Source organism: Psammomys obesus, unplaced genomic scaffold, assembly GCF_907164565.1.
Source record: "Psammomys obesus unplaced genomic scaffold, mPsaObe1.curated_primary_1811, whole genome shotgun sequence".
NCBI lineage: Eukaryota > Metazoa > Chordata > Mammalia > Rodentia > Muridae > Psammomys > Psammomys obesus.
In genome coordinates, this window is record NW_026596046.1 from 27,193,315 (window position 1) to 27,219,076 (window position 25,762).

A 25,762-nucleotide genomic window follows, 5' to 3' on the forward strand; every position below is an offset into this window, starting at 1 on the left:
CTTACTTAAACCGGGAAATTAGCCTTCACACTTGAGGATTACTATGATAATTAGATTAACTCCTTAAGTAAGTACCTGTCCCTTAGGGCAGACACAGAGCATAGCAGAGTTCTTAGTGGTAGAACTTGTGGCAGTGGTAGCGGCTGTGGCAGCAGAGACAGGCATTGTGGGAGTGGTGATGGCTGCAGCAATGGTAGGCGTTAAGACAGTGGTAGGGTCTGTGGCAGAGATAGGAGTAATATTAATGTGGTGTTGGGCCTTGCAGCGCTTGCAGTGGTAATCGTTATTGTTATTATCAATTTTCTTGTAACACTAGACAATAGAATGATGACATTTCAGGGTGTTGATAAACACCCTGATAAGGAGAATATTCTCCTGATAAGGAGAATAAAAAGGAGACATTCTTTGGCTAATATGATAGGAAGGTGCCCATACTTTCAGTATAATTCGTATCCATGAAGAAAGGCTTGTTTTGTTTACTACTGTATTAGTAAGAGTTCATTTAATACATAGGAAATTTTACACTCAAAATTACTTTTCTAAACAGTTTAATAACACACATTGAGTAAAAATATTTAGGGCAGGCTTAAGATATTAGTAAGGATACCAAAAGAAGATACTTAATATGAGCCCAGCACAATTGCTTAGTTAGAAAAAAAAAAATTGAAGATAGGAACTTGGGTATACATTTAGAAAGATAAATCATGGAACACTTAAATTTTGGAAGAATTGATGGATGTCCCAGGATGTTCTTTATTTGTGTGGTGGGTGCAGTGAGCTTTATTAATGGTATTCAAGAGAGTAAGGCTCCCTGGGTCCCTCCTGCTGTTCTGGGGGTCTGGGATGGAAACTATGAGGGAGATGCTCAGTGTCAGGGGCTGAGTTGGGAAGGGACTCCACAGCAGCCAAGGGCCTGTCACTTGTTCTCATATCCTTGCTGGGGTGAGTAGTCCAGGGCTTCTTACTCCTTGGAGGCCATGTAGGCCATGAGGTCCACCACCCCATTACTGTAGCTGTATTTATTTACATACCAGAAAATGGGTTTTACAAAGTTGTCATTGAGGTGCCAGCCCCAGCATCAAAGATGGAAGAATAAGAGTCACTGTTGAAGACACAGGAGACAACTGCGTCCTCAGTATATCCCAGGATGCCCTTTAGTGGGCCCTTGGATGCCTGCTTCACCACCTTCTTGATATCATCATACTTGGCAGGTTTCTCCAGTCAGCATGTCAGATCCATGACAGACACGTTGTGAGTAGGAACACAGAAGGCCATGCCAGTGATCTTCCTTTTCAGCTCTAGGCTGACCTTGCCCACAGTTTTGGAAGCACCAACAGATGTAGGGATGGTGTTCTGGGCAGCCCCATGGCCATCATGCCATAGCTTTCCAGAGGGGCCATCCACAGTCTTCTGGGTAGCTGTGATGACATGGCCTGTGGTCATGAGTCCTTCCATGATGCCAAAGTTGTCATAGATGACCTTGGCCAGGGGGCTAAGCAGTTGGTGGTGTAGGAAGCATCACTGACAATCTTGAGTGAGCTGTCACACTTCTCATGGGTCAAACCCATCACAAACATGGGGGCATGGGTGGAAGGGGCAGAGATGATAACCCTTTTGGCTACACCCTTCAAGTGGGCCTCAGCCTTCTCATGGTGGTGAAGACACCAGTAGACTCCACAGCATACTCGGCACCGGCATCTCCCCATATGATGTTGGTGGGATCTCGCTCCTGGAAGATGGCGATGGGCTTGCATTGATGACCGGCTTCCCATTCTCAGCCTAGACTGTGCTGTTGAACTTGCCAGGGGTAGAGTCATACTGGAACATGTAGACCATGTACTTGAGGCCGATGAAGGGGTCATTGATGGCAACAATCTCCACTTTGCCAGAGATGCAGGCAGCCCTGATAATCAGGCATGAAATACAGCCAGATCTGCTCACGCCAACCTAAGGGACAAAACAGGCACTGTATGAAAAGATGCGGCTGTCTCTGGAACAGGAAGGAGCAGAGAGCCCCCCAGAAGGTTCTTTAGGGATAAAGGAAAAATATTTGAACTGACTTGAGCAGCAAAATTACATGATGAAAATATCAAACCAAACAGAGAACATACTGACATTAAAAAATGAAATAGGAAAAAAGTATTTTAACAGATTATGGCAGTGACTTAAGAAAGTGTAACTTAAAATGGGCTATTGACTATTGATGTGAAATGTGAAGGATATAGTTGAAAAAGGATTTCTTGAAGTGAGGCATAGAGCACTCTGAAGGAAATCATGGAAATGTTTCAAATAGATTATTAGTTGTAGTTTCAGTTTACCATGACAGAAGTGGTATGAGGGCATTTACTCAAACAAACAAACAAACAAACAAAAAGATGAGATGAAAACTCAGGTAGATTCTAGCATAACAAGGAGCAGAGCTTGGTGAACACATATCTGAAAGGGAGGAAAGAAAAAGACATAAGCAATGTCCAGAGAACAGTAACCATGAGACCAACACAGACAGACCATCTACTACAAAGGAAAAGAAGCACTAGGAGACAGTCATTCAGTGATAGTAAACCAAAGAGGACAAAGACTGGGGAAAGGCGACTATTTACATATGGAAAGAACTACTGGTATCCTCTAGGCCTAGCTCTTATATGCAGATGGAAGACAAAGCAGGTTGAAGAAGCTTAATAAAAATAAAGGAGACTGTTGTGGATTGGGAAGACAAAGAACAGAGGTGTCAGCAAGAATAACAGGGGCAAGTATGATCAAGGCACATTAGATGCATGGCTGGAAATGTCACAGTGAAGCATCATATTTTGTAAAATTAACATGTGTCAATAATTTCAAATGAATTTATTAACGGACAAAACAAGGAAAAATGGTGATGAAATTGAGGACGTTTGTGCCCTGCCAAATGTTATATTAATCTTACACTTGAAAAAAAAAAGGAAGGAACTCTTTTGATCTCAGTTTACCTCAAATTTGAAGTGTCCGTTGGGATTCAACAATCAAACTCTATGGTTTGTTTCTTTGTTTTTTCTATTAAGTGTTTCTGGTGGTGGTGGTAGTGATTTGGTTTCATTTGTATGTGATTTTGTTTGTTTGTTTGTTTGTTTGTTTAGTTCTTGGTTCTTTTGGACAATTCAATTGCCCAAGTGATTTATTCAGGGGGGACGGTAAAGGGAGAATGGGATCTGATGCCACGAGAACCCTGTGTGACATGATGCTTTTACAAGTACTGATCAATTATGTTCTTTACAACACTTAGTGTTCTCAAAGAGCTTATTCAAACTCATGAAATATTTAAACCCCCCAAAACAAAACACCCTGCACCAGGCTGGAGCCAAATGAATACATTAAAACCACCTGTTCTCCTTCCATCTGCTCATTGTACAGAGCTAGAAGCAAAGATCGGGGTAGGGAAGTAAACATTTCTGAACCAGAGGCAAACTCCGTTCTGGACACAGTAAGTGACTGTATTGCTCCTTCATTGTAGAAACCTTTAATCAAGATAATTTCCAATATATAATGACTTCTGTCACACATGTAAGAATCCTAAAGTATTTTTAGCTTCACTTCACAAAAATACTAACAATATTGTATCATACTTCTATATTAAAGTCCCAGTTGATTTAAAAATGCTGTTGTTTCATGCTGGAGAGGATGTAGAGAAAGGAGAACCCTCCTCCATTGCTGGTGGGAATGTAAACTTGTACAGCCACTTTAGAAACCAATCTGGTGCTTTCTCAGACAATTGGGAATCGCATTACCTCAAGACCCAGCTATACCACTCTAGGGCATATACCTGAAAGACGCTCCACCATACTACAAGGACAACTGCTCAACTATGTTCCTAGCTGCTTTATTCATAATGCCCAGAATCTGGAAACAACCCAGATGTCCCTCAACTGAAGAATGGATACAGAAATTGTGGTACATTTACACAATGGAATACTACTCAGCTATTAAAAACAAGGCAGTCATGAAATTTGTAAGCAAATGGAGGAAACTAAAAAAGATCATCCTGAGTGATGTAACCCAAAAGCAGAGAGACACGCATGGTATGTACACACTTGTAAGTGGATATTAGCCATATCCTATAGGATAAACATACTAAAACCTACAGACCTAAAGAAGATAAATGGCAAGGAGAACCCTAGAGAAGATACTCAATTCTTGTTCAGAAGGAAAAACAGGATAGACACCAGAAGTGGTAGAAGAGAAGAAACAGGGCTAGAGCCTACCATAGATGTCCTCTAAAAGACTCCACCAAGCAGAGGATCAAAGCAGATGCAAAGCCAAACTTTGAACAGAGCACATTGAGTCTTGTGGAAGAAAGGGGATTTAAAAGGGCCCAGAGGAGACAGAAGCCACACAAGGAGACCAATAAGCAAAATAAATAAATAAATAAATAAAAAATAAAAAAATAAAATAAACAAACAAAAAACAAAAACAAAAACAAAACAAAAAAAAAAAAACAAAAAACAGGGCCCAAGGGTGACTGCAGAGACTGATGCATCATCCAACGTCTATAGAGAGGACCTGGACCCCCTGCTCAGTAGCCCACAAACAGCTCAATCTCAGTGTGGGTTCCCTTGTAAGAGGAGGAGAGATAGTCTCTGACATGAACTCTGTTGCCTGCTCCCTTGATTAATTCTTCCTGGTAGGGTGATCTAGCCAGCCCACAAAAGAAGAGAATCCAGGCATTCTTGATGGGACCTGATAGGCTAGGGTCAGACAGTAGGAGTGGAGGACTTCCTCTATCAGTGGACTGGGGAAAGATAAGTGAGAAAGAGAGAGCAAGGGTTGGACCAGGAAGAGATTAGGGAGGGAGCTCCAACTGGGATACAAAGTGAATACATTGTAACCAATAATAATAAAAAAGAAAATAAACAAAAAATGTAATTTTTATTTAAAAACTTAAAGGATAGTAATTATGTTTATGATTACTTCTTTAAACCCTAAGTTCTATTGTTATGGAGACTTAACAGAGGCTGAAAAAGGAGAGAATTCTTCAGGAATAAGATACTACAGAATAATGTTATTTTTTTATATGTTTGAAGGTGTAATTTAACAGTTCATTGAGTTCAGAAATTTGTTTAAATAAGATTAGGATTTTTAACTTAAAGTCTGATAGAAGACATTCAGGTGAGTAATAGAAACTGCTTCTACAAAAATTAGAATCTCAGCTAAGAATATTAATAGCTGGGACTTGGGTGATAGCTCAGTTAGTAGAGCGCTTGTCTCCCAACCATGAAGACCTAAGTTCCAAGCCGAGAAAACACTTTGAAGGCCAGGAATGATGGCATGCATATATGATCTCTGCAAAAAAAGAGCAGTGTTGATCCCTGGGCCTGGCAGGCTACTCAGTCTAGCCTTTTTGGTACATTCGAGGCTGTTTTTTTATATTTTTTAAATTATTTTTTATACTAATTACAGTTTGTAGCCCAGCTGTAGCCCCCTCCCTCATTCTCTCCCAATCCGTCCCTCCCTCATCTCCTCCCATGCCCCTCTCAAAGTCCACTGATAGGGGAGGTCTTCCTCCTTTCCATCTGCTGCTAGCTTATCAGGTTTCATCAGGACTAACTGCATTGTCCTCCCCTGTGGCCTGGCAAGGCTGCTCCCCCCTTGGGGAGGTTGTCAAAGAGCCTGCCACTAAGTTCATGTCAGAGATAGTACCTGTGACCCTTACTAGGAATTCCCACTTGGATACTGAGCTGCCATGGGCTACATCTGAGCAGGGGTTCTAGGTTATCTCTATGCATGGTCCTTGGTTGGAGTATCAGTCTCAGAGAAGACCCCTGTGCCCAGATATTTTGGTTCTCTTTCTCTCCTTCTGTCAGAAACCTGAGCTCTCTGGTACAGAAATGGGTAAGATACTAAGAAGCGTGGCTGGAGTACAGGAGATGGCGCTGTGCCATCGCTTAGCTTCCTCCCTCCTGGGGAAGCCTGTAGAGCAGGGAGAAGGGACATGGCTTCGGATATTCATTGTTTAGAAAATTACTATTTGGTAAGATCTCAGGTTTCTAGGTTAGGGTCTTTGGGATATTGAGCAAAAGGAAAATGCTAATAAAGAATGGTGAGATAAGTAGACAGGAGAGGACCTTTAAGGAAGAAGGTCAAACCTATAGGAGCAATTTCAGAAATGATTGATAGTGAAAGGAGAACTCTTCTTACCCAGTCAGGGTTCCTTATCATGATAGCTACAGAATCAATACAAGTTTCCTGAATGTAAGGTCAGGACTCTATAAAGAACACCTGTCCATGTACACAGTCAGCCCTGCTCACTGTCATGAGCCATTGCTTGGCTCCTCTGGTTAGAGTTACTGTTACTTTCCCTCAAGCCATATTTGATACGAAAGGACAACAGCCACAGAGTTATTGTTCTGAATGGAGGCCACATTGACATAAATTTGGGTATGTTGTGTTTTCATTTTCATTGAATTCTAGAAAGTCTTTAATTTATTACCTTATTTCCTCCCTGACCCAGTGGTCATGGAGTAGAAAGTTGTTCAGTTTCCATGAGTTTGTAGGGTTGTTGTTGTTGATGTCCAGCTTTAATCCATGATGATCTGATAAAATACAAGGGGTTATTTCAATTTTCTGGTATCTGTTGAGGCTTGCTTTGTGATCAACTATATGGTCTATTTTGGAGAAGGCTTTATGAGGTATTGAGAAGAAGGTATATTCTTTTGCATTTGGGTGAAAAGTTCTGTAGATATCTGTCAGATCCAGTAGATTCCTAACATCCGTTAGTTTCATTATTTCTCTGTTCGGTTTCTATCTTTATGAGATGTCCATTGGTGAGAGGACGATGTTGACATCTCCCGCTATTAATGTGTGGGGCTTGATGTGTGATTTAAGCTTTAGCAATGTTCAGAATTGAGTTGTCCTCTTGGTAGATTTTTTTCTTTGATGTATTCTGAGATTATCTCTTCCATCTCTTGTATTCTGTTGGTACTCTTCCCCTTTGTAGTTCCTGTTCTCTTTCCTAGGATTTCCATCTCCAGAATTCCTTCTGTTTGTGTTTTCTTTATTGCTCCTATTTCCCTTTTTAGGTCTCAAACAGTTTTATTCACTTTTGTCACCTGTTTGATTACATTTTCCCGTATTTCTTTAAGAGCTTTATTCATTTCTTCTTTAAAGACCTCTCTCATCCCTGCACAGATGTAGCCCATGGCAGTTCAGTGTCCAAGTGGGTTACATAGTAATGGGAAGAGGGACTGCCTCTGACATAATCTGATTGGCCTGCTCGTTGATCACCTCCCCCTGAGGGGGGGAGCAGCCTTACCAGGCCACGGTAGAGGACAATGCAGCCACTTTTGATGAGAACTGATAGACTAAGATCAGAAAGGAGAGGAGAACCTCCCCTATCAGTGGAATTGGGGAGTGGCATGCATGCAGAAAGGGGAGGGAGGGTGGGATTGGGAGGGGAGGAGGGAGGGGCTTATGGGGGGATACAAAATGAATAAAGTGTAATTAATAAAAAATTAAAAAAAAGAACAAGGTTACATAAAATCAATGAAGAAATAAAACCTTTTGTATATATATAAAAAAAGGACCTCTATCATCTTATAATGTTGGATTTAAGGTCATCTTGTGTTTCAGTTGTGTTAGGATACCCAGGGCTTGTTGTAATAGGATAGCTAGGCTCTGGTGGTGCCATATTGCCCTGGCTCTTGTTCTTATGCTGGCCTTCAGCCATCTGGCTATCCCTAGTATTGGCTGGATGTTCCTGGGGCCCAGTGGGTCTCCTCAGGAAGGCAAGTTGAGCCTTGGACCAGACAGTGGAGCTCAGGGGAGAGTATGTTGCTCACCTCAGCTGGTTTTGCCCCAGGTAGACCCAGCAGGCAGGAGATTGTCAGGAGGAGTCTAATCTGAATGTTCCCGGGGCCTGGTTACCTCCTCAGAAAGGCAGGCAGAGCCATGGGCCAGAAAATGGAGTTCAGGGGACAACACTCAGCTCACCTCAGCATAAATTCTCAAATTCTTATGATCATATTATTTACATGCATTGTATAATCAAATTGTCATAATAACTATATAATGTCTCATTCATGAAAAAACAATTTTTAATGTTAGAGAATTTCTACTCATGCACAAATATCATAAAAGTTGGAAAAGACAATTCAAATGTTTTTTTTTTTTCTTTCTGTGACCCACATTATCACCAAATATCTAAAAGTAAACACAGATTCAGGTATTCAAGTAGCAACATTTTAGGACACCTCTGCTAACAGACGTCTGGCAACAGAAGAAAAGGTTCAATATTGGCACAGCGCTAAGGACAAGGAATGCGGAGAATGCGGCTCTGGGGTGTTTGATAGTGATAGAACCCAGTCCAGTCAGAGCTCCTGACAAGACTTGATATCAGATATGTGGATAGAGAAACTATGAATCACAAAAGGACTGAACCCAGGGAGAAAGTCCCTCGTGAGCTAGATCATTTTTAAGAACACAAGATTTCATCTGGAAAGGGCAAAAATGATAGTAACTAGAGCTTTTGGTGTTCATAAGCATCACATGCTAGACAAAATCCAATGAGAGTATTATATTCTGAAACACTATTAATCACAGAAATGAAAGTAATCATGTTTACTTTGCAATAATAACTTACAATAAGGGTCAGGGTTAGGATGGTATCTATTACTTTTTGACATTATGTCCAGCACTATGGCATAAAATGCTTAATAAAAGAAAGGTTTGTTTTGGGTCACTTGCAGAGTGTTTAGATCATTGTTCTCTACCCCGTGTGATGAGATGGAAAAGCATAATGGTGACAGCATTTGCAGAGGTTGTTCTTCACGTTTGCCAAACAGAAGGAGAGAAAGGAGGACATGCAAAGGAATTTAATGGGATATAGTCCCAAGGACAGCCCCAGTAGTTTACTTCTTCTTAGGTTCCACCTCCTACTTTTTATTACTTGGCAACGATACCAATATATAATGAATCTATCAAGGATTAACCTATCAACTAGGACTCCATGCTTATAATTTAATTGGTTCTGGAAACATATCTGGATGTGCTTCACTCTGAGCATTTCTATTATGTATATGTGTGTGTACATGTGTGAACAGAAATGCTTGCCTGTGCAAACACATGTGAAATCCAGAGGTTGACACTAGAATCTCTCAATTCTTTCTTCATGTTTTCTGAGACAGAGTTTCCCACTAAACCTAGAATGTCTTGCTCAGACTAGACTGGCTTGTTAATAAGCTTCAGGGAACTGGCCTTCTCTGTCCTCCAAGGACTGAGAGCAGTCTTGTGTTCTGTCATGTATATTTTGGTGTGTGCACTGGTAATATTAATTCAAGTACTTGTGCCTGCATAGAAAGCCCTTTACCCACTGAGCCATCTTCTCACTAGCTAAGCATTACTTAGTACAAAGACACTGCTAACCAAAATTAACCACCATAGATTCTTTAGCATTCTAGTCAGTGAAAGTACTGAACCTGTCTATGTAATAAATACTAAATATATTTTCAAGAACCTTGTACATGGTAGATTGGGTGGTGACCTTCATTTTTCCCTGCAACTTATATATTGCTTATCACAGTCCTAGGAGATCTTAAAATGTCTGTATATTAGTTTTCATTAAAGGATGTGTTTACTCTGCAAGGGTATTGAGGCAGATGTTGAGACTCATAGCCAAACTTTGAGCAGAGTACAGGGAATCTTTTGAAAGAAGTGGGGGATAGTAAGACCTGGAGAAGACAGGAGCTCCACAAGAACAGGGACAGATCCTAAAATCTGGGCATAGGGGTATTTTCTGAAAGTGATACTTCAGCCAAGGACCACTCATGGAGATGGCCTGGAAGCCCTGCACAGAGGTAGCTTATGGCAGTTCAGTACCCAAGTGGCCTCCATAGTAATGGAAACAGGGATTGTCTCTGACATGAACTGATAGGGCTACTCTTTGCTCACCTCCCCTTGAGGGGGGAGCAGCCTTACCAGGCCACAGAAGAAGACAGTGCAGTCACTGCTGATGAGACCTGATAGACTAGGATCAGAGGGAAGGGGAGGAGGACCTCCCTTATCAGTAGACTGGGAGAGGGACACAGGTGGGGAAGAGGGAGAGGAGAAGGGAGGGAGGTACAGGGGGGATACAACGTGAATAAACTGTAATTAATAAAAATAAAAATAATTATTAAAAAAGGATGTGTTGTCACAAGAGAATATGTATATCTTAAAGTCCATTTTCTTAGTACCTGTCACTATACTTGGTACTTTATTAGTATCTAATATTTGTTCTATGGATGGATTGTGTTTAGTCTTACACGGCCTTTGCTTTGATGTTTCTGTTTCAAAACTTGTTAAAATATGCAGCATGGGGCTATGTAAAAATCTGTTCTTTTTGAAGTTCAGTATATTCTTAGCTTTAGGGAAATTTAAAAGGTGGTAAAATTTTTTAAAATCAAGGAAATCAGTAAGATTCCAATTTTAAAAGATTAAAGCATGAAATACTTCACCTGTGCTATTCATGAAGGAAGTATCTTTTCAGGAGATAAAAATAAATCTTGAAATCAAATTATGTCATCATCCAGGCAGGTGGTTACAATAGCAGTGAAGGGGGAAAAGACAGTAAAATTGATTAAAGATTTCCAGAGCCAGAAAAAAATATATAAAGTATTCCAAGTTTATAAAATGATAACTAAGTATGAAGTTGGAATGTGAGTGGGCTGTGGGTCTTGCTTTCTTTTAATTTAAGTGCCATATGAGGTCAGGAAGGCTTCCTGCCCATAAAAGTGTGGGAGTGTGGGTGGCATCAAATTGGTTTTTTGGCCACCAGAGAAACAAGAGCCATCCATCATATAAAGAAAAATTAATTATATAAAGAAAAAAATTGTGTGTATGTGTGTGTGTGTAGGAAGGCCATAATTTATTTGCTCAGTTTCTTCTTTTTTATTTTCTTCTTTAATATAATTTTTTTATTTATTACAATCTATTCACTTTGTATCCCAGCTGTAGCCTCCACCCTCATCCACTCCCAATCCCACCTTCCCTCCCTCCCAGATGTAACCTGTATCAGCTTAGTCTCCAAATGGGTTCCCTAGTAATGGGAACAGGGGCTATCTATGACATGAACTCAGTGGCTGGCTCTTTGATCACCTCCCCCTAAGGGGGGCGGCAGCCTTACCAGGCCACAGAAGGAGACTATGAAAGACAGTCCTGGTGAGACCTGATAGGCTAGGGTCAGATGGAAGGAGAGGAGGTCCCCCTATCAGTGGACTGGGGAAGGGGCACAGGAAGAACATATATCTTTAACATTTGAGAATTTAATACATATATACCCTGAAATATGATTGTATCTGTTTCTTATTTTATTCTCTGACTCTCTACATAGTCCTCAAATACATTTTTCTCCCAATTTATACTCTCTACTGCTGCCCATGTGTACTCAGAGGTGGGGCCTTCCACCCGAGAATGGGAAACCTACCAAGGGTCATACCCACAAAGAAGAATTATTTTCTATTCCCAGCAGCTATCAACTGCAAGTAGCTCCTCAGTAAGGGGAGGGACCTCAAGAAGCACCTCCCCATCGGTGCTGACATTTTGTCTGGCTTGATGTGGTGCAGAAAACCAAAGATGCTACGAGCTCATGGGTGCAACAGCTATGCCTTGTCAGGAAGACAGCACCTCACGGCATTCCTTTTCATCCACCTGCTCCTTTACTCTTTCTGACTCCTCTTCCACAATGTTTCCATAGCCTTGGGTAGAGGCTTACTGAGGAACGTGTCCATTTTAGGGCTGTGAACTCATAGTTTGTTTTTCTTAGCAATCTGCTAAAACTGCTGACAAATGAAAAAAAATAAGCAAGGTTAGAAGAAGCCCAGGTCTATGAATATAAATATAAATATTTAGAAGGCAATTTTCAGCATAAGTATTTGCAAAGCAATAACTGGTTCTACTGTAGAACTTATGAGCTCTTGGCCATGGGGCTTTGGCCAGATTCACAGTAGCAGACATGAAATTCCCTCCCGTGGAACAGACCTTAAATGCAATCAGAAAGCTGTTAGTTACCCCAGAACAGTTATGTGTACCAGTAGGTACATGTTGCCCGGCTGGAAGTTCAGCATGCTGCGTCTCACCTAGTTAATGCCGCTGATGTCTTTTTTTTTTTTTTCCACCAGCAGCCTGTATAGTACCTCACAGCGCTACAAATGGAGGAAGTTTTCCAATTGGTTTGAGAGTGATTTTCTATGTCCTGCAGCCAGATTGTGTTGTGTTTTCAGCAATAAGATCTTGTTATGTATCTGTGGTGGGTAAGCAAGGGCAATGGAAGTAGCCTGTTTCACTGAAACCACATTTTTCAAAACTATGAAATTCTGTATATCTTATTTATTTTCCAAAATGCTAGTCACTTGGTTTTCTACTTTTCAAGATGAAAAAGAAAGTTTAAAGAGATGAGCAGGGCCAGAGCTGGAGTTAACAGGGACCTCGACCATGGCACTTTCTGTACCCCATAGATCAGAAACACAATATATTTCTAAGATGCTTAAATATCATAGGAAATGTGACTGGTCAATGGAAAGTATATTTAGTAGAAAGAGAGCTTCTTGAGTAGTAAGGACGTATCAGAAGAGTTGGGGAGATGGCTTTGTAATAAAATGCCTGCTGCAGGAGTGTGAGGAACTAGGTTTAAAACCTCTCAAACATACATAAATTTAGCATAGGTCTATAACCACTGTGCTCCTAGATTGAAAAGGAAGACAGAGTCAGGAAAATCCCCCAGAAGCTCATGAGTCTGCCAGCCTGCCCCATTCAACAAAAAGAATCTGTTTCAAACATGGTAGAAGGTGGGTACTAGCTCCTGAGTTTGTCCTCCGACTTCCACACATGACTATGACTTACATGCCCCAATATTCATGCACATACATCATACAAACACACACACACAAACACAACCATACACACAGATAGATAGATAGATAGATAGATAGATAGATAGATAGATAGATAGATAGATAGAAATTAGAAAGTTGCATGTTGTGGAACTGATTTCAGTTATTCTGAGACCGTAGGGGGAGGATCACACAAGAGTGTACCGTCTGTAACCCTTCTTGCCAGGAGAGAAGGGGAGCCACACTAAACATAGTTTTGACTTCTAGATGAGGGTACTCAAGATGATAAGTGAGGGAGATTCTCTGTAGACATTCCTTGATTCTTCACCACTCAGTAAATTACCATACTCTAAATAAATGTGGAAGCTACTGAAAGCTCAATTAATTGAAAAGGCTCAAAATATCTAAAAAATCACAGCCAAGACTTGGGAACTTTTCATTAAAATACAGATATTCTTAGTACTTGAGTTTTCTGTTTTTTATCAAAATTTCTGCCAAGAGAGAGTGTAGCTTATTTTTTTTCCTTAGAGCTCATCCAGGGAACATAGCCATCACTCTTCTTCTAATGAGACAATAGATATTAGAGGGTCTAAAATACCTTATTCCTGAATCCCCACATTGTATTTATGTTTCCATATTTTAAAATGTTTATCAGTTAAGGTTGAGGAGTTGGTTCACTTATGGTTAAAAACATTCACTACTTTTTAATGATATTCTTTTTTTTTTTTTTAATGAAGGTTACATCCTGGACACCACTCTCTACCCTTAAGAAGAGAGCCTGGATATTGTTAAATTAAGCAAATAAGATTACATTCTTTAGTTGAAAAGGAAAGATCCTTGGAGTACAAAGAAGCTGACTGGCAAGGATTATAAGAGCTGTTCATGAAGCTGAATAGGGAATTTCAGAATAATAATTATGATGCACATATAGGACGGATCTAGAATCTAACATTCAGCATGCATAATCTTAGAGTTGCTAAGCAAATATTCTATATGCTACTATATATGCTCTGTAAAACAAACCAGTAAAACTGTCTTGTCTTCCAACTACTTCTTGAAAGAATGCCTTTCACTGTGAATCTTTGGATATTTGCTAGCAGAGGCTTATTTTCCTTCCTTTGAAGCATGTTCCCCCTTCCCAGTTTGCAGCACTTTAATAACAGGAACGGCTTCACGCTAGAGAACCAGTGAAGCAAAGAAAAGCTTCATGGAGCCATAGTAAAGGAATGAGAATGTATCACATTAATTCAGCCTCCTCCTGGTGCCCTCCTTCTATCAACTATTAAAAGTTAGAAAGATAAACAAAAAGTTCAGACAGAAGCATGTATATACGAGTGCTTTTGAGATTTTTTTTTAATTTTACATGTGCTCAACGAAAACCTTTGTAAAGCTGCTGAAGCTTTCTGACATCATAAAGTCTTTCTCTGTGAGTCATTAAATTGCTGAAGCCCAGAAAATCAAATTTAGTTTAGGTCTGTTTGATAATGTAATAACACAGTAAAATGTGATTCACCAATTAGCTCGTGTAATTGAATAATCAAAAACATGCTCCGAATGAGTCACTGAGACATAGTCCATCACCCTTGTGGCTGTATATCTTTACTGATTACAACTTCAGGTACATCTTCCATCAGTGATATTACCTCCATGTTTCCTATGAAATAGAATGACAAATGTCTGTGGTTGTGGTTTGGTATAGTACTTAGTTTCATGACTCATTGATTTCTTGTTCCCTTTTGACCAAGCTCTACATTAGGTGAAGGGTCCTTGCCTCCACAGAGTTCTCAGTCTCCCTGGACTATATTTAAATTCTGTAAGACTAGAAAATCAAGCCGATGTTAAGGATCTTAAAGAAAACACAATTTTGTGGTTGAAAAACTGTCTCCCTGGATGGTTCCCAAATTCCAATGGTGATGCTAAGATATACTTTAGGGAAAAAAAGTAATAGACAATCTGAGACTTTTTTTTCTCAGAAATGTTAATTGGATAAGAAGAAATCTGTCATAGATAAAAATAGGAAATGAATGTTTGTCAGATTGTTTTATAGCATTTCCTTATAATTCTCTATGCACATCTGTTGAAACATGTGTGCTTGGCTGTATTCAAACTGTATTTCTGTTTTTAAGTTTAGATCAATTCAAGAATTGTTTAGGTGGTTAAAACAATTCTAATGAGGAATCTTAAAATGGGTTCTGCTTTATTCATTTATTACTCCTGAAGCATTTGGGCGTGTTTTCATGGTCCAGGGCTTCCCAGAAAGCAAAATAGGAAGTAATTGGAATATGTTACCTGAACTTGAGTCAGGAACATGGAATTTCTTAGCTGACTGGGTCATTATTAATGTAATTTTGCTCCTCAAGAAAAAGGAGAAAAGGGGGAACAGGAAGAAAAGGAGGCAGAAGCGGAGGAGTAGAGTAGGGGGTGGGGACAGGTGGAGAGAGAACATATATAGTTTGTGCTGCCATTTTAATTCTTTAGCTTTATCTATGAGATTTAAACAGATATTAGCAAGCAACCTCCTTGATATTATATCATCATCCTTAGATGGCCTATTGTTCATAAACTCAAAATGCATTTTTAACTGTCCCCTCACATAAAAAACAAATAACAACATCCTTAAGAGGTGAAACCATTAGTTATCTGTGTAGCACCTCATTTTATTTTGGAAAAAAAGACAATCAAAAGCTTAGCATGCACTATTCTGGAATGACGGGGTGCTCACACACCTGGAGCTCCCCCAGTAGCTTTCAAATGTATAATCTCAAACTCAGAATGCATTAGTAATTCTCTCCCTTTTTTTCTCCCTATTAATAGGTCAACGGAACAGAAATTGAATATGAGTTTGAAGAAATTACATTGGAGAGGGTAAGAAAAGCTTTAAATCCTTAATTTCGCATTTTACCTCCTGAGTACTATTTTGTCGTCTTGTGAAATTGCAAAATTTTATATCCTTGTGCAATGCCCCTCACAAGATTTACAGGGAGAATATCAGTGAAAAGCTTGTGTTATGGCGCATTGAGATAGAAGATTGATAATCAGAATGTTCACTTTGTAAGTGATGTTGCCAGGAATGGGGGTAATGAATAGCAAGGCAGACATGCCCCAGGTGCTTGGGCAGCTCTTCCTTCTGGATGTTTTGTTCCTAATGCTTTGGCGGTATGCTTCTAAGATATATTACAAGATGTTCTCAGTTGTGTGATATTGATATTGTAATCTGACCTACAGCTACCACACACATCCTATTTTATCAACAAAAGGAGTAATAAACTTAAAACCCACCCCCAAAGGAAGAGGCACAGCAACTTTTTACATATAATGGAAACTCAGCCACACAGCTTAATGTATTTATATACTATATAAAACAGCAAAAAAAAAAAAATGTCAAAGACCAACTATAAACAATTTCAGAAATCACTAACAGGATATTCATCATTCCAAAAGGTGAGCATAAAACTGCTTACTTACTCTCTTTAGGAAATGAAGACAAAAAGTGTGAACAGTTTAGTATCTAAATGGCAGATATTTCAAAGTAGTTTTACTATCCGGTGACAATGAGCAGTCCTGAAAATTAGTTAATTTGGAAATAGAAATCAAAAACCGTGAAAAAAGCACCCGTTTAGAGGTATAATTACATTCATAAGAGTGGACTAATTTCACAACTGCTCATGTTTGTACTGTTTACAACAGTAAAAGCTCATAAATGAGGTCACCACTTTATGATATAGCCATATAATATTAACCATAGTAAGTTTAAATACAATGAAATGTTAAATTATATTTCAACAGCATTTATAGAATACTATACAATTGCAAGAATGCAAAGTATATCTCAATTGTATTAATCAACCTTAAAATCGTGTTTAGAAAAGAAATTTTTAAAATATAATCAAATATAAATTTAATCAAATTTAATAAAATTCCTTTAGTGTTACATTTCCAAAAGTTTATAAAAAGTTAAAAAGTTTTAAAATGTTATTTTCTTTGGAAAAAAAAGTGAGGGAAAATTAAACATCGGGAGAGAGTGGGGGATCCCCACAGTCCAGTCGAACCTTCTTAGCAGCTAAGATTCAAGGACTCCAGCACAATTACAATGCTGTCTATGAGGGTTCCTGGCACAGATTAGCAAGCAATAGACTTTTTAATTAGAGAACACCCTTAAATGATCTGTTATTTATAAACTCGATGTGCATACTTTGTATGATCCTCTCATACAAAAAGCAAATCACAACACCCTAAAGGGATGGAATTATTGTTGGTTATTTTTATAGTGTCTCATGTCATTTTGGCAAAAGCATAATCAAAAGCACATGCAAGAAGAAATGTTCAGCAACGGCAGGTGTGTGATGGCAATATGGTTTGTGAGGTACAATACGAAATGAAAATGGTGATCCTTCTAAACCCAGAACCTATGCAACTAACCTGGTCTCACTGTGTACTTGTTTCTTCTCTCCTCCTCAAGTTGTCCTTTTTATAAATAGAAGTTTTATATGAAAATAGCAATGAACCAGATTTAAGGCCTGAATGCATGTGACTTAGGACTTTGTTCCTCTCTAAGACACCTTCTAAGAGTCTAAAAAAAAACTCTTTAACTTTTGTTTGCAGCAAAGCTGTGCAATTTCCCAGCATGCCTATGACCTAAGGTTTTACCTTATCAACTATATTAGTGTCAGGTTCCCCTTCGATCCCATTTATATTTATTAGCCACCTTTGAGAATAGTGCCTCGGGGAGTTATCAAAATCGTTAAATAAGCTGTAAACATCGTGATGTTTGACTCTCATTTGAGAAGCCCACAGCCCTGCTTGGATGTGTCATAGTCTTTCCCTGACTGTCTATTTATGTACTTAAAGTCTATGTAGCAATGGTCTCATTAAATTCTAACCATGCTTTATAATATATTAACATAAGCACAACAAACATAGATATAGATGATATAGCATGTATATATTAAAACACATGTGAGACCTAAAAGTATATACATTAATATGTTGAAAGTGCTGGCAACTTATTAAAGATTTGGGATAAATTTTAGTTGTTTCTTCTTGCATATTTTTAAACATCTTTAATAATTTTACAAAATATTTATATGACATGAAAACATAATTATTTATCCGTGAGCTATTATTCCAGTATGAGTTAATACTATAGACCTTTCTAAATTTCTATTTTCTCTTTAATTTCCTACTACTCACTTTCATGAGTCAACAGATTTTTTTTAATTTTAGTCTAATTTTTATTGAACATGAGTAGTCTTAAAGAAATTTACATAGGAAGTTAAGTGTATGCCAGATGGAGTCTTTAAAAAAACCATTATGGACTTTGATAAAATTTTAATAGCATGCTAAATAGAGAAAGTAGGATTAGGAAAAATTAGCTCAAGTGAGAGTGAGAGAAAGAAGAAAAACTGCCTACATTTGTAAATCGCTACCCTCCTCTCCAAGGCTGGCAATGTGACTAGTGATGTACAATGGAAGATAAAAATGTGCAGCCCCTCTTAACCCAGGGCTTATGCAACAAGGCCAGTCTCCCTATGTGCTTGATTCTTCTCCTTTATCCTACTCAGCAGACACACATCTTTAGGAGATCACTGTTGGCTGACTCTTTGACCTTCTCCCCCCCACCCCCCCCTGAGGGAGGAGCAGCCTTGCTAGGCCACAGAGGAGGACATTGCAGCCAGTCCTGATGAGAGCTGATAAACTAGGGTCAGATAAAAGGGAGGAGGACCTCCCCTATCAGTGGACTTAAAGAGAGGCAGGGAGGAGATGAGAGAGAGAGGGTGGGATTGGGAGGGATACAAAGTAAATAACCTGTAATTAATATAAAAAATAAAAATTATTAAAAAAAGAGATCACTGTTTTATTATCTTGGTGTATGGTCAGAGAGCTCATTCATTTAGCATCATATAATGGAGATTCTAGTCTGGATCCTCATAGCTACTTCCTACACCTTAGCGTGTTACACCGTCTCCTCCAAAGTGTACCCTGTGACTTCCGTTGTGCATGTTCCATTGAACACCTTCCATTGTACATGGCCCATTGCACATGTACCATTGTACAGCATCCGTTGCACACCTCCCAAATCCTGTGCTGAGTACGGAGCATCCTCTTCTCCAGAGGTCCTCTCCCACACTTCCACAATCTTTACTAGGACGTGACATCACTGATGTCATGGTTTCCCCTAGTTTTGATCCCTCGTGTCCTCTCTTCCCCTAGGTACTAAATGTGGCCTCGTCCTGCATCCTAAATTTCTATCTCATAAATTCTTCACATACTTTTCTAATTTATCTGATAAGTCTCATGTATCAAAATCTCAGCTCCATTAACTGGCGATTAAGCCACCCCTTTTCATTCATTTCGTATCAACACCTGAGCTGCTGAAACCATAGAAACTCTCAGTCAGCTTGCTTTAAATTCTTTTTTAAATTTATTTTATTATTATCATTTATTACAATTTATTTAATTTATATCCTGGCTGTGACCCCCCTCCCTCATCTCCTCCCAATCCTGCCCTCCTTCCCTTTTCTCCCATTATGCCCCTCCCCTAGTCCACTGATAGGTGAGTCCTCCTTCCCCTTCTTTTTCTTAATTTTAATTTTTATATTAATTACAGTTTATTCACTTTGTATCCGAGCTGTAGCCCTATCCCTCATTCCCTCCCAACCCCACCCTACCTCCTTCATCTCCTCCTATGCTCCTCTCCAAGTCCACGGATAGGGGAGGTCCTCCTCCCCTTCCATCTGACCCTAACCTATCAGGTCTCATCAGGACTGGCTGCATGTCTTCCTCTGTGGTAAGGCTGCTCCCTCCTCAGGGGGAGGTGATCAAAGAGTCAGCCCTGAGTTCGTTGAAGATGGTTCCTGTTCCCCTTACTAGGACACCCACTTGGAGACTGAACCCCCCTCCCCTTGTATTTGATCCTAGCCTATCATGTCTCATCAGGACTGGTTACATTGTCTTCCTTGGTGGCCTGGCAAGGCTGCAAACACCACTACTCCTGGGGGGAGGTGATCAGAGAGCCTGCCACTGAGTTCCTGCCAGAGAAATTCCCTGCTCCCCTTACTAGGGAACCTACTTGGAGACTGAGTCTACATCTGAGCCAAGGTTTTAGGTCCTCTCCATGCATTGTCCTTGGTTGGTGTATCAGTCTCTTCAGGGCTCACGGGACTCAATTTTTATGGCTCTGTTGGTTTCCTTCTGGATCTCCTGTTCCCTCCAGGTCTTTCTATACCCCTTCTTTCATAAGGTTCCCTGAACTATGCCCAAATATTGGCTATGAGTCTCAGCCTCTGCTTCCATTTCTGTGGTAGGCTCCTGTCCTGTTCCCTGTCTTCTCCTGCTTCTGATGTCTATCACCTTTATTCTTCTAAATGAAGATTGAGCATCTTCCCTAGGGTCTTCCTTGGTTTTTAGCTTTTTTAGGATTATAGGTTTTAGTATGTTTATCCTATATTATATGGCTAATATCTACTTATAAGTAAATATATATATTTATTTATATGAGTAAATAAAAAAATATATGTGTGTCTTTCTGCTTCTGGGTTACCCAACTCAAGATGATCTTTTCTAGTTCCCACAATTTGTCTGCAAATTTCATGATTTCCTTGTTTTTAATAGCTGAGTAGTATTCCATTGCAAGCCTATAGCCAACATCAAAATAAATAGAAACTTAAATCAATCCCACTGAAATCAGGGACAAGGCAAGGCTGGCCACTCTCTCTCTCCCTCTCTGTGTATCTCTTCAACATAGTACTTGAAGTCCCACACGCCTACAGATACTTCATTTTTGACAAAGAAGCCAAAACCATACAATGGAAAAAAGATAGCATCTTCAACAAATGGTGCTGGTCTAATTGGATGTCTACATGTAGAAAAATACAAATAAGTCCGTATTTATCACCCTGCACAATACTAAAGTCTAAGTGGATCAAAGACCTCAACATAAAACCAGACACACTAAACCTGTTAGAAGAAAAAGTGGGGAAGAGTCTTGACCTCATAGCTTTAAATTCTTAGTCGTTGACTCTTGGCTCTCAAAATTCTCCTGATAATTCTTAAACATTTTACTAGAAAAATCACTTTTTGTTTCTTTGATACAACTTTTATATCTTCTTTGAGCTCTTCAAATCTCTAAGAACCTCTTTCCTTCACCTTCACTGTTAACTGATAATTGCCCTCTGTGTGTCCTTGAGAAAAAGTAAGAAATGATTTCATTTCTACCTTATTTTTTTCTGTGACTGCATGGCAATGAACTTTTGCCAGGAGACTAAAAGATTTTTTTTCCTTCTGGGACAACTCATAATTTGGGAGCTGGATTTCATAACCTCTTATTTATTTAATGGCTTTGCTTCTAGCGTAATCATCTGCTCTTCTGCATTTCATCCATTCTTCTCTGTTTTCCTTGAGTAACCTTGACATTAATGTTGTGTAACATCTCTTACTAAAAAGAAGACATCACGTGACCAAGCATTCTCCTGCTGTTTTGCTTGTTAGGACAAATGTATAGTTTTAATCACTTATAGTTAATGAACCCATATTCTTTTGCTTTCATTTGTTGTTGTTTTGCTTAATTATAAAGTCTTGCTCTTCTGGCCTAGAACTTGTTTGTAAAGAGGATGAGCTCGAGCTTGCAACAACCCTCCTTGCAACAACCACTCAAGGGCCAGGCCAGGAGTGTGGGTATGCATCACAATGCCTATCACTTATCCCATTTTAACCTTCTTCTGGTTTTACCTGTGTCAGTCCCCCTACAAGTTAAAGCCATCTCTATCACAGTTATGACAGTTTCCATCTTGCCCAGTCAGAGCACCAGTTCTCAGTCCTGATTTGTCAAGAACATTTGGTATAGTCGTCACTAATTCATCAAAGATATCTTTTTTTTTTTTCTTTTTTACTTCTAGAACATTTCTGTCCCCTCCTTTTAGCTAGCTGCTCATTTTTGGTTTCCTTGCTGTTGTTCCTGTAAATGTTTGATTATTCCAGATATCAAATAAAAACATCTCTTCACCAGTTCTCCTCCTTCCTAGAGGGCTATGTCTCAGCCAGACCAATGGCTTAAACTCCTCTATAACCTCCCCTTCTCCATCTGAAGCTGTGATCCTTTTCCCTCAGCAATTATGCACAGCTAACTGCCTAGCTCATATATTTGCTTAAATGTCAAGAGGTTCAATTTCCCCTGCGCTTCAATTTCGCTTCCCTCCAGCTCCATAGGTGCTTCTGTTCAAACAGTCCTTGTCTGAACTAAATGAGTCTGCTCTTTTTCCTCATTATTCAGTCAAAAATTATCTTCAAAGTATTTTTTTTTCTGGATCCATGAGAAGGACTTCACACACTTCATAAAACATATATTTCAAAATAAATATGTTTTTATTACCCATTCCACCAAATCTTCATTCAAAGCTAGTTCTTTCACAACTGAACCACTCTAGTAGCCTGTCTCACTGTTTTCCAAATAACTACGGTAGAATTTTTAAAAATTTTTAAATTTTAAAAATTTAAAAATTTAAACCTGGCTGAATAGCTTTTGTTATAAAATACCTCCCAGAGAGTGTATCCCACATCATTATCCATAAAGCTTTACAAGATGTCTCTCCTGCTACTCTCTCTTCACACATCTTGCTCATCTGCACTGATACTCTTGGGATATCTCAAAAATTCCAATGCTTTTCTCACCTCAAAGCCTTGCTAATGGGTATTCTTTCTACTAGGAGAAATCTTCCTTAAGGGATATAAAGATCACACACACACACACACACACACACACACACACACACACACAATAACTTCTCACTTTAATCTCATCTGGAAAATGATCATCACTATATCATCTAAATTAGTACCAAATTTTATCATTCTTTATCCCACCCCACAGATTTATTACTATTTAATTATACTTACTGACATGTGAAATGTGTTATCTCTTCACTTTGTTAATACCCATCTCTTTCATAATATATGCTTTTCCTATATACCCAGCCACTTCTGTATCTCATTTGCCTAAAATAGTTTGTGAAGGATAGTACATATTCAGAAAAGGTATGTGAAGGTCTTTTTCTTCACTCTGCTACAGAAAGAACAGTGAAGGAGTTGCTTGGAACCTGGTTGGGAATTCAGTTTTAAAACACTGACTCTGTCTCTGTAGCTGTTCAGATCACCATGAAATCTCTATGTACCATCATTGGGCCTCAGTTTTCATGTTTAGGAATGAACCTAAAGTGCTCGCATTTATCTCAGATGACACTTGAAAAAATGAATCGATTAATGTAAAGGTTTATAGTATCGTGCACATATATTCTCAATATCTCAGTTGATTAATATGTCATTTCTCATACTTTTGAGAAATGTTACTATCAAAAGCCTCCCAGGGCAAGAGAGACTTCCTGGTGTTTAGTTAAAATGCCTGAAAGACAAGCATTAGTGTGAGATTTCAGATCTCCAGGACCCACTTAAGAGCCAGGTAAGCATGGCAGCCCACCCATATTTCCAGCCTTACAAGACAGACAGGTGAACCACAGAGCAAGCTTGCTCACAAGAATAGCCACATTAGTCCGCGCAGTCTCTCGAGAACTGAGAGACACTGTCACAATAAATAAGGTAGAGAAATGATTAAAGATCATCCCAGAAATCAACGTTGGGCTTCTACACACATATCACATACATGAATATGGAAAAAGAAACAAGACAAACAGACATACAAACGGCCTCTGAGTCTTGATGAACAATCCACATGAGATTAACAAGAAGTCTATCTATAGCTCACCTTTTCCTTCCTGTTTCTGTTGTTAGATGCCAGTCATCCAAAGGTACAAAAGTCACAGCCCTGCACATGCGCTCACAGTTTGTACATTTCCGTCTAATCTTCATAACATTAATTAAATGCTAAACATGTCCCATTTAATTACACCTTCATGAAGTATATCTTGGAAACTCCATTTTACTTGCTAAGAGTCTGGGTCTCCGAGATTAACTAACTTGTGAAAATATTGGAGAAAGCTACATACTGATAAGGAGTGAATGCAGATCAGCTTTGTTGCACTGAGTTGCTCTACCTCGAAAAGGGAGTTTAAAATACTACTTTTCCAAGCTTTGCTTGGCTTTCCCTCTTGCCCAAGGTTCCTTTTCACAAACACAGACCTTGAGCTTAGACTAAACATTGAAAAACATCTGCCTCTCGCATTGCCCTAGAAATTGCCTCATGGAGAGTGTTTTATGATAGGATTTTTAGTTATCACGTCATGAGACACAAAAAGGCAAAACCACTGGAGAAGCTGAAAGCAAATTCATAACTCTTTCTCTACTGCAAAGCTGTTTAATGCATTAGCCATGCACTAAACATAATAAGCCCTGTGGAGATCTTTCATGCATCAGTTTGTCGAGCTTTTACTAAATGTGAGTACTGGACAGAGTCTGTATTTCATACGTTGTGTGATAGCTGAGAAGTAAATAGTGATCATGAAGAAGAACAGAGTGTTATGAACATCTGGCCCAGAAAAGAGTGGCTCTGTGACTCATTACACTCCAGCTGTCCCATAGGAGATGTGAGGAAAGTAATCGTAAAGCAGGAAGCAGAAAGAAAAAGCCTCTCAGAGAGGTGTAGCATACAACCGTTCAAAGGCCTTTGGAAAAGTAACGTGCTCAAGTGGTTTAGGATGAATGTGGTTTTTCAAGCTGTGAAGCATGAGTCTGAAGAAGACCACACTAGAGAGACAGAACAGGTAGAGAACATGAATGCTTTCTATAACATTGCAAGTTAGCTAACTTGGACCTAAAGGCAATGGGAAACTTTTGGAGAGTTTCCGTCTTGAGAGTGGCGTAGTCATATCTTTAGAGTGAAACCTGTTTTCACTGTAGCGCTAGATTTCTATGTCTTAGGACTGAGAAGAGTGTGCAGGTGTGCCACTTAAGACATAATTAATGGGCATATTTGGCCAATAGTGAAGGAAGAGTAGATAGTTCAAATGTATTAGAAATTATGGAACTGGCTGGACGGTGGTGGCTCACACCTTTAATGCCAGCACTCAAGAGGCAGAGAAGGTGGATCTCTGTGAGTTCTAGGACAGCCTGGTCTACAGCGTGAGATGCATGAGAGCCAGCCAGACCTACACAGAAAACCCCTGTTTTAGGGGGAAAATAAATCATAGAACTGATTACTATTATTTTTTTAGGATGGTAGAGAGATGTTGAAGGTGCCTGCAGTGTAATAGAACAAATTTCTGTTACTAACAAACACTTAGCCAGGGTCAGCTTTTATCTCTCAAGCCTTACTGATGCACAGGGTTACCTGTCATCTTGGCTGAGTAGCTTCCATGCCTCTGAGTGACTTGTTAGTGTTCTGTGTATGAGGCTACAGACTGTGTATTCCTGGTATGAGTTACACCATAAAAAGCTAGTTCACTTGTCTGGATAATAGATTCAAGATTCCTGAGAAACCTTAACCAAAAGGCATGATTATGGTTGAACACAGATGAAAAATACTTGTCTGGTATCTCCTATCACTCTGTCTCTTCTGACAAGGTAGGGATAGTCTTTTCCAACCAGTAAGAATATCAAAAATTGGAACCATTCCTTCAAGTATAAATCCATGACTTTTCTTGGTTATTATTTTACCCATAAGTAAATTTGTAAGTGACTGACTCATTCAGTGTCAAAAATTCTTATGGATATAGCACACTTTGGGTGTAAAGTGAGGTACATGGGAACTTTGAAAATTGTACTTGTGAAAGAACAGGCTACCCATTAAAGGTGTCAAATGGCCTATCCAGCTTCATCCAGGTATCAAATTAATTAGAAAGTAATTGAATGTCTGATTCACTTAGGCCGCAATGTTTGATCCCACATTATTGATCATTGCTAAAATTCCTAAACTCAAATAGAATTAAGTATCTATTATTTCCAGCATTGTGGAGCATTGGGTTTCTGAATAACTCATTTTTTCC

General features: G+C 39.2%; 1 protein-coding gene and 1 pseudogene across 15 annotated transcripts in view; one reads left to right on the top strand and one right to left on the bottom strand.

Moving 5' to 3' along the window:
* Positions 1-25,762, top strand: part of Dlg2 (discs large MAGUK scaffold protein 2) — a 1,446,492-nt gene that overhangs the window by 891,538 nt on the left and 529,192 nt on the right. For all 15 annotated transcript variants that reach the window (XM_055623355.1, XM_055623352.1, XM_055623367.1 and 12 more), the window contains one exon: positions 15,648-15,698. In XM_055623355.1, coding sequence (XP_055479330.1) covers positions 15,648-15,698 — 51 coding nt within the window. The remainder of the gene's footprint in view (positions 1-15,647; positions 15,699-25,762) is intronic.
* On the bottom strand, positions 962-1,938 carry LOC129688500 (glyceraldehyde-3-phosphate dehydrogenase-like; annotated as a pseudogene).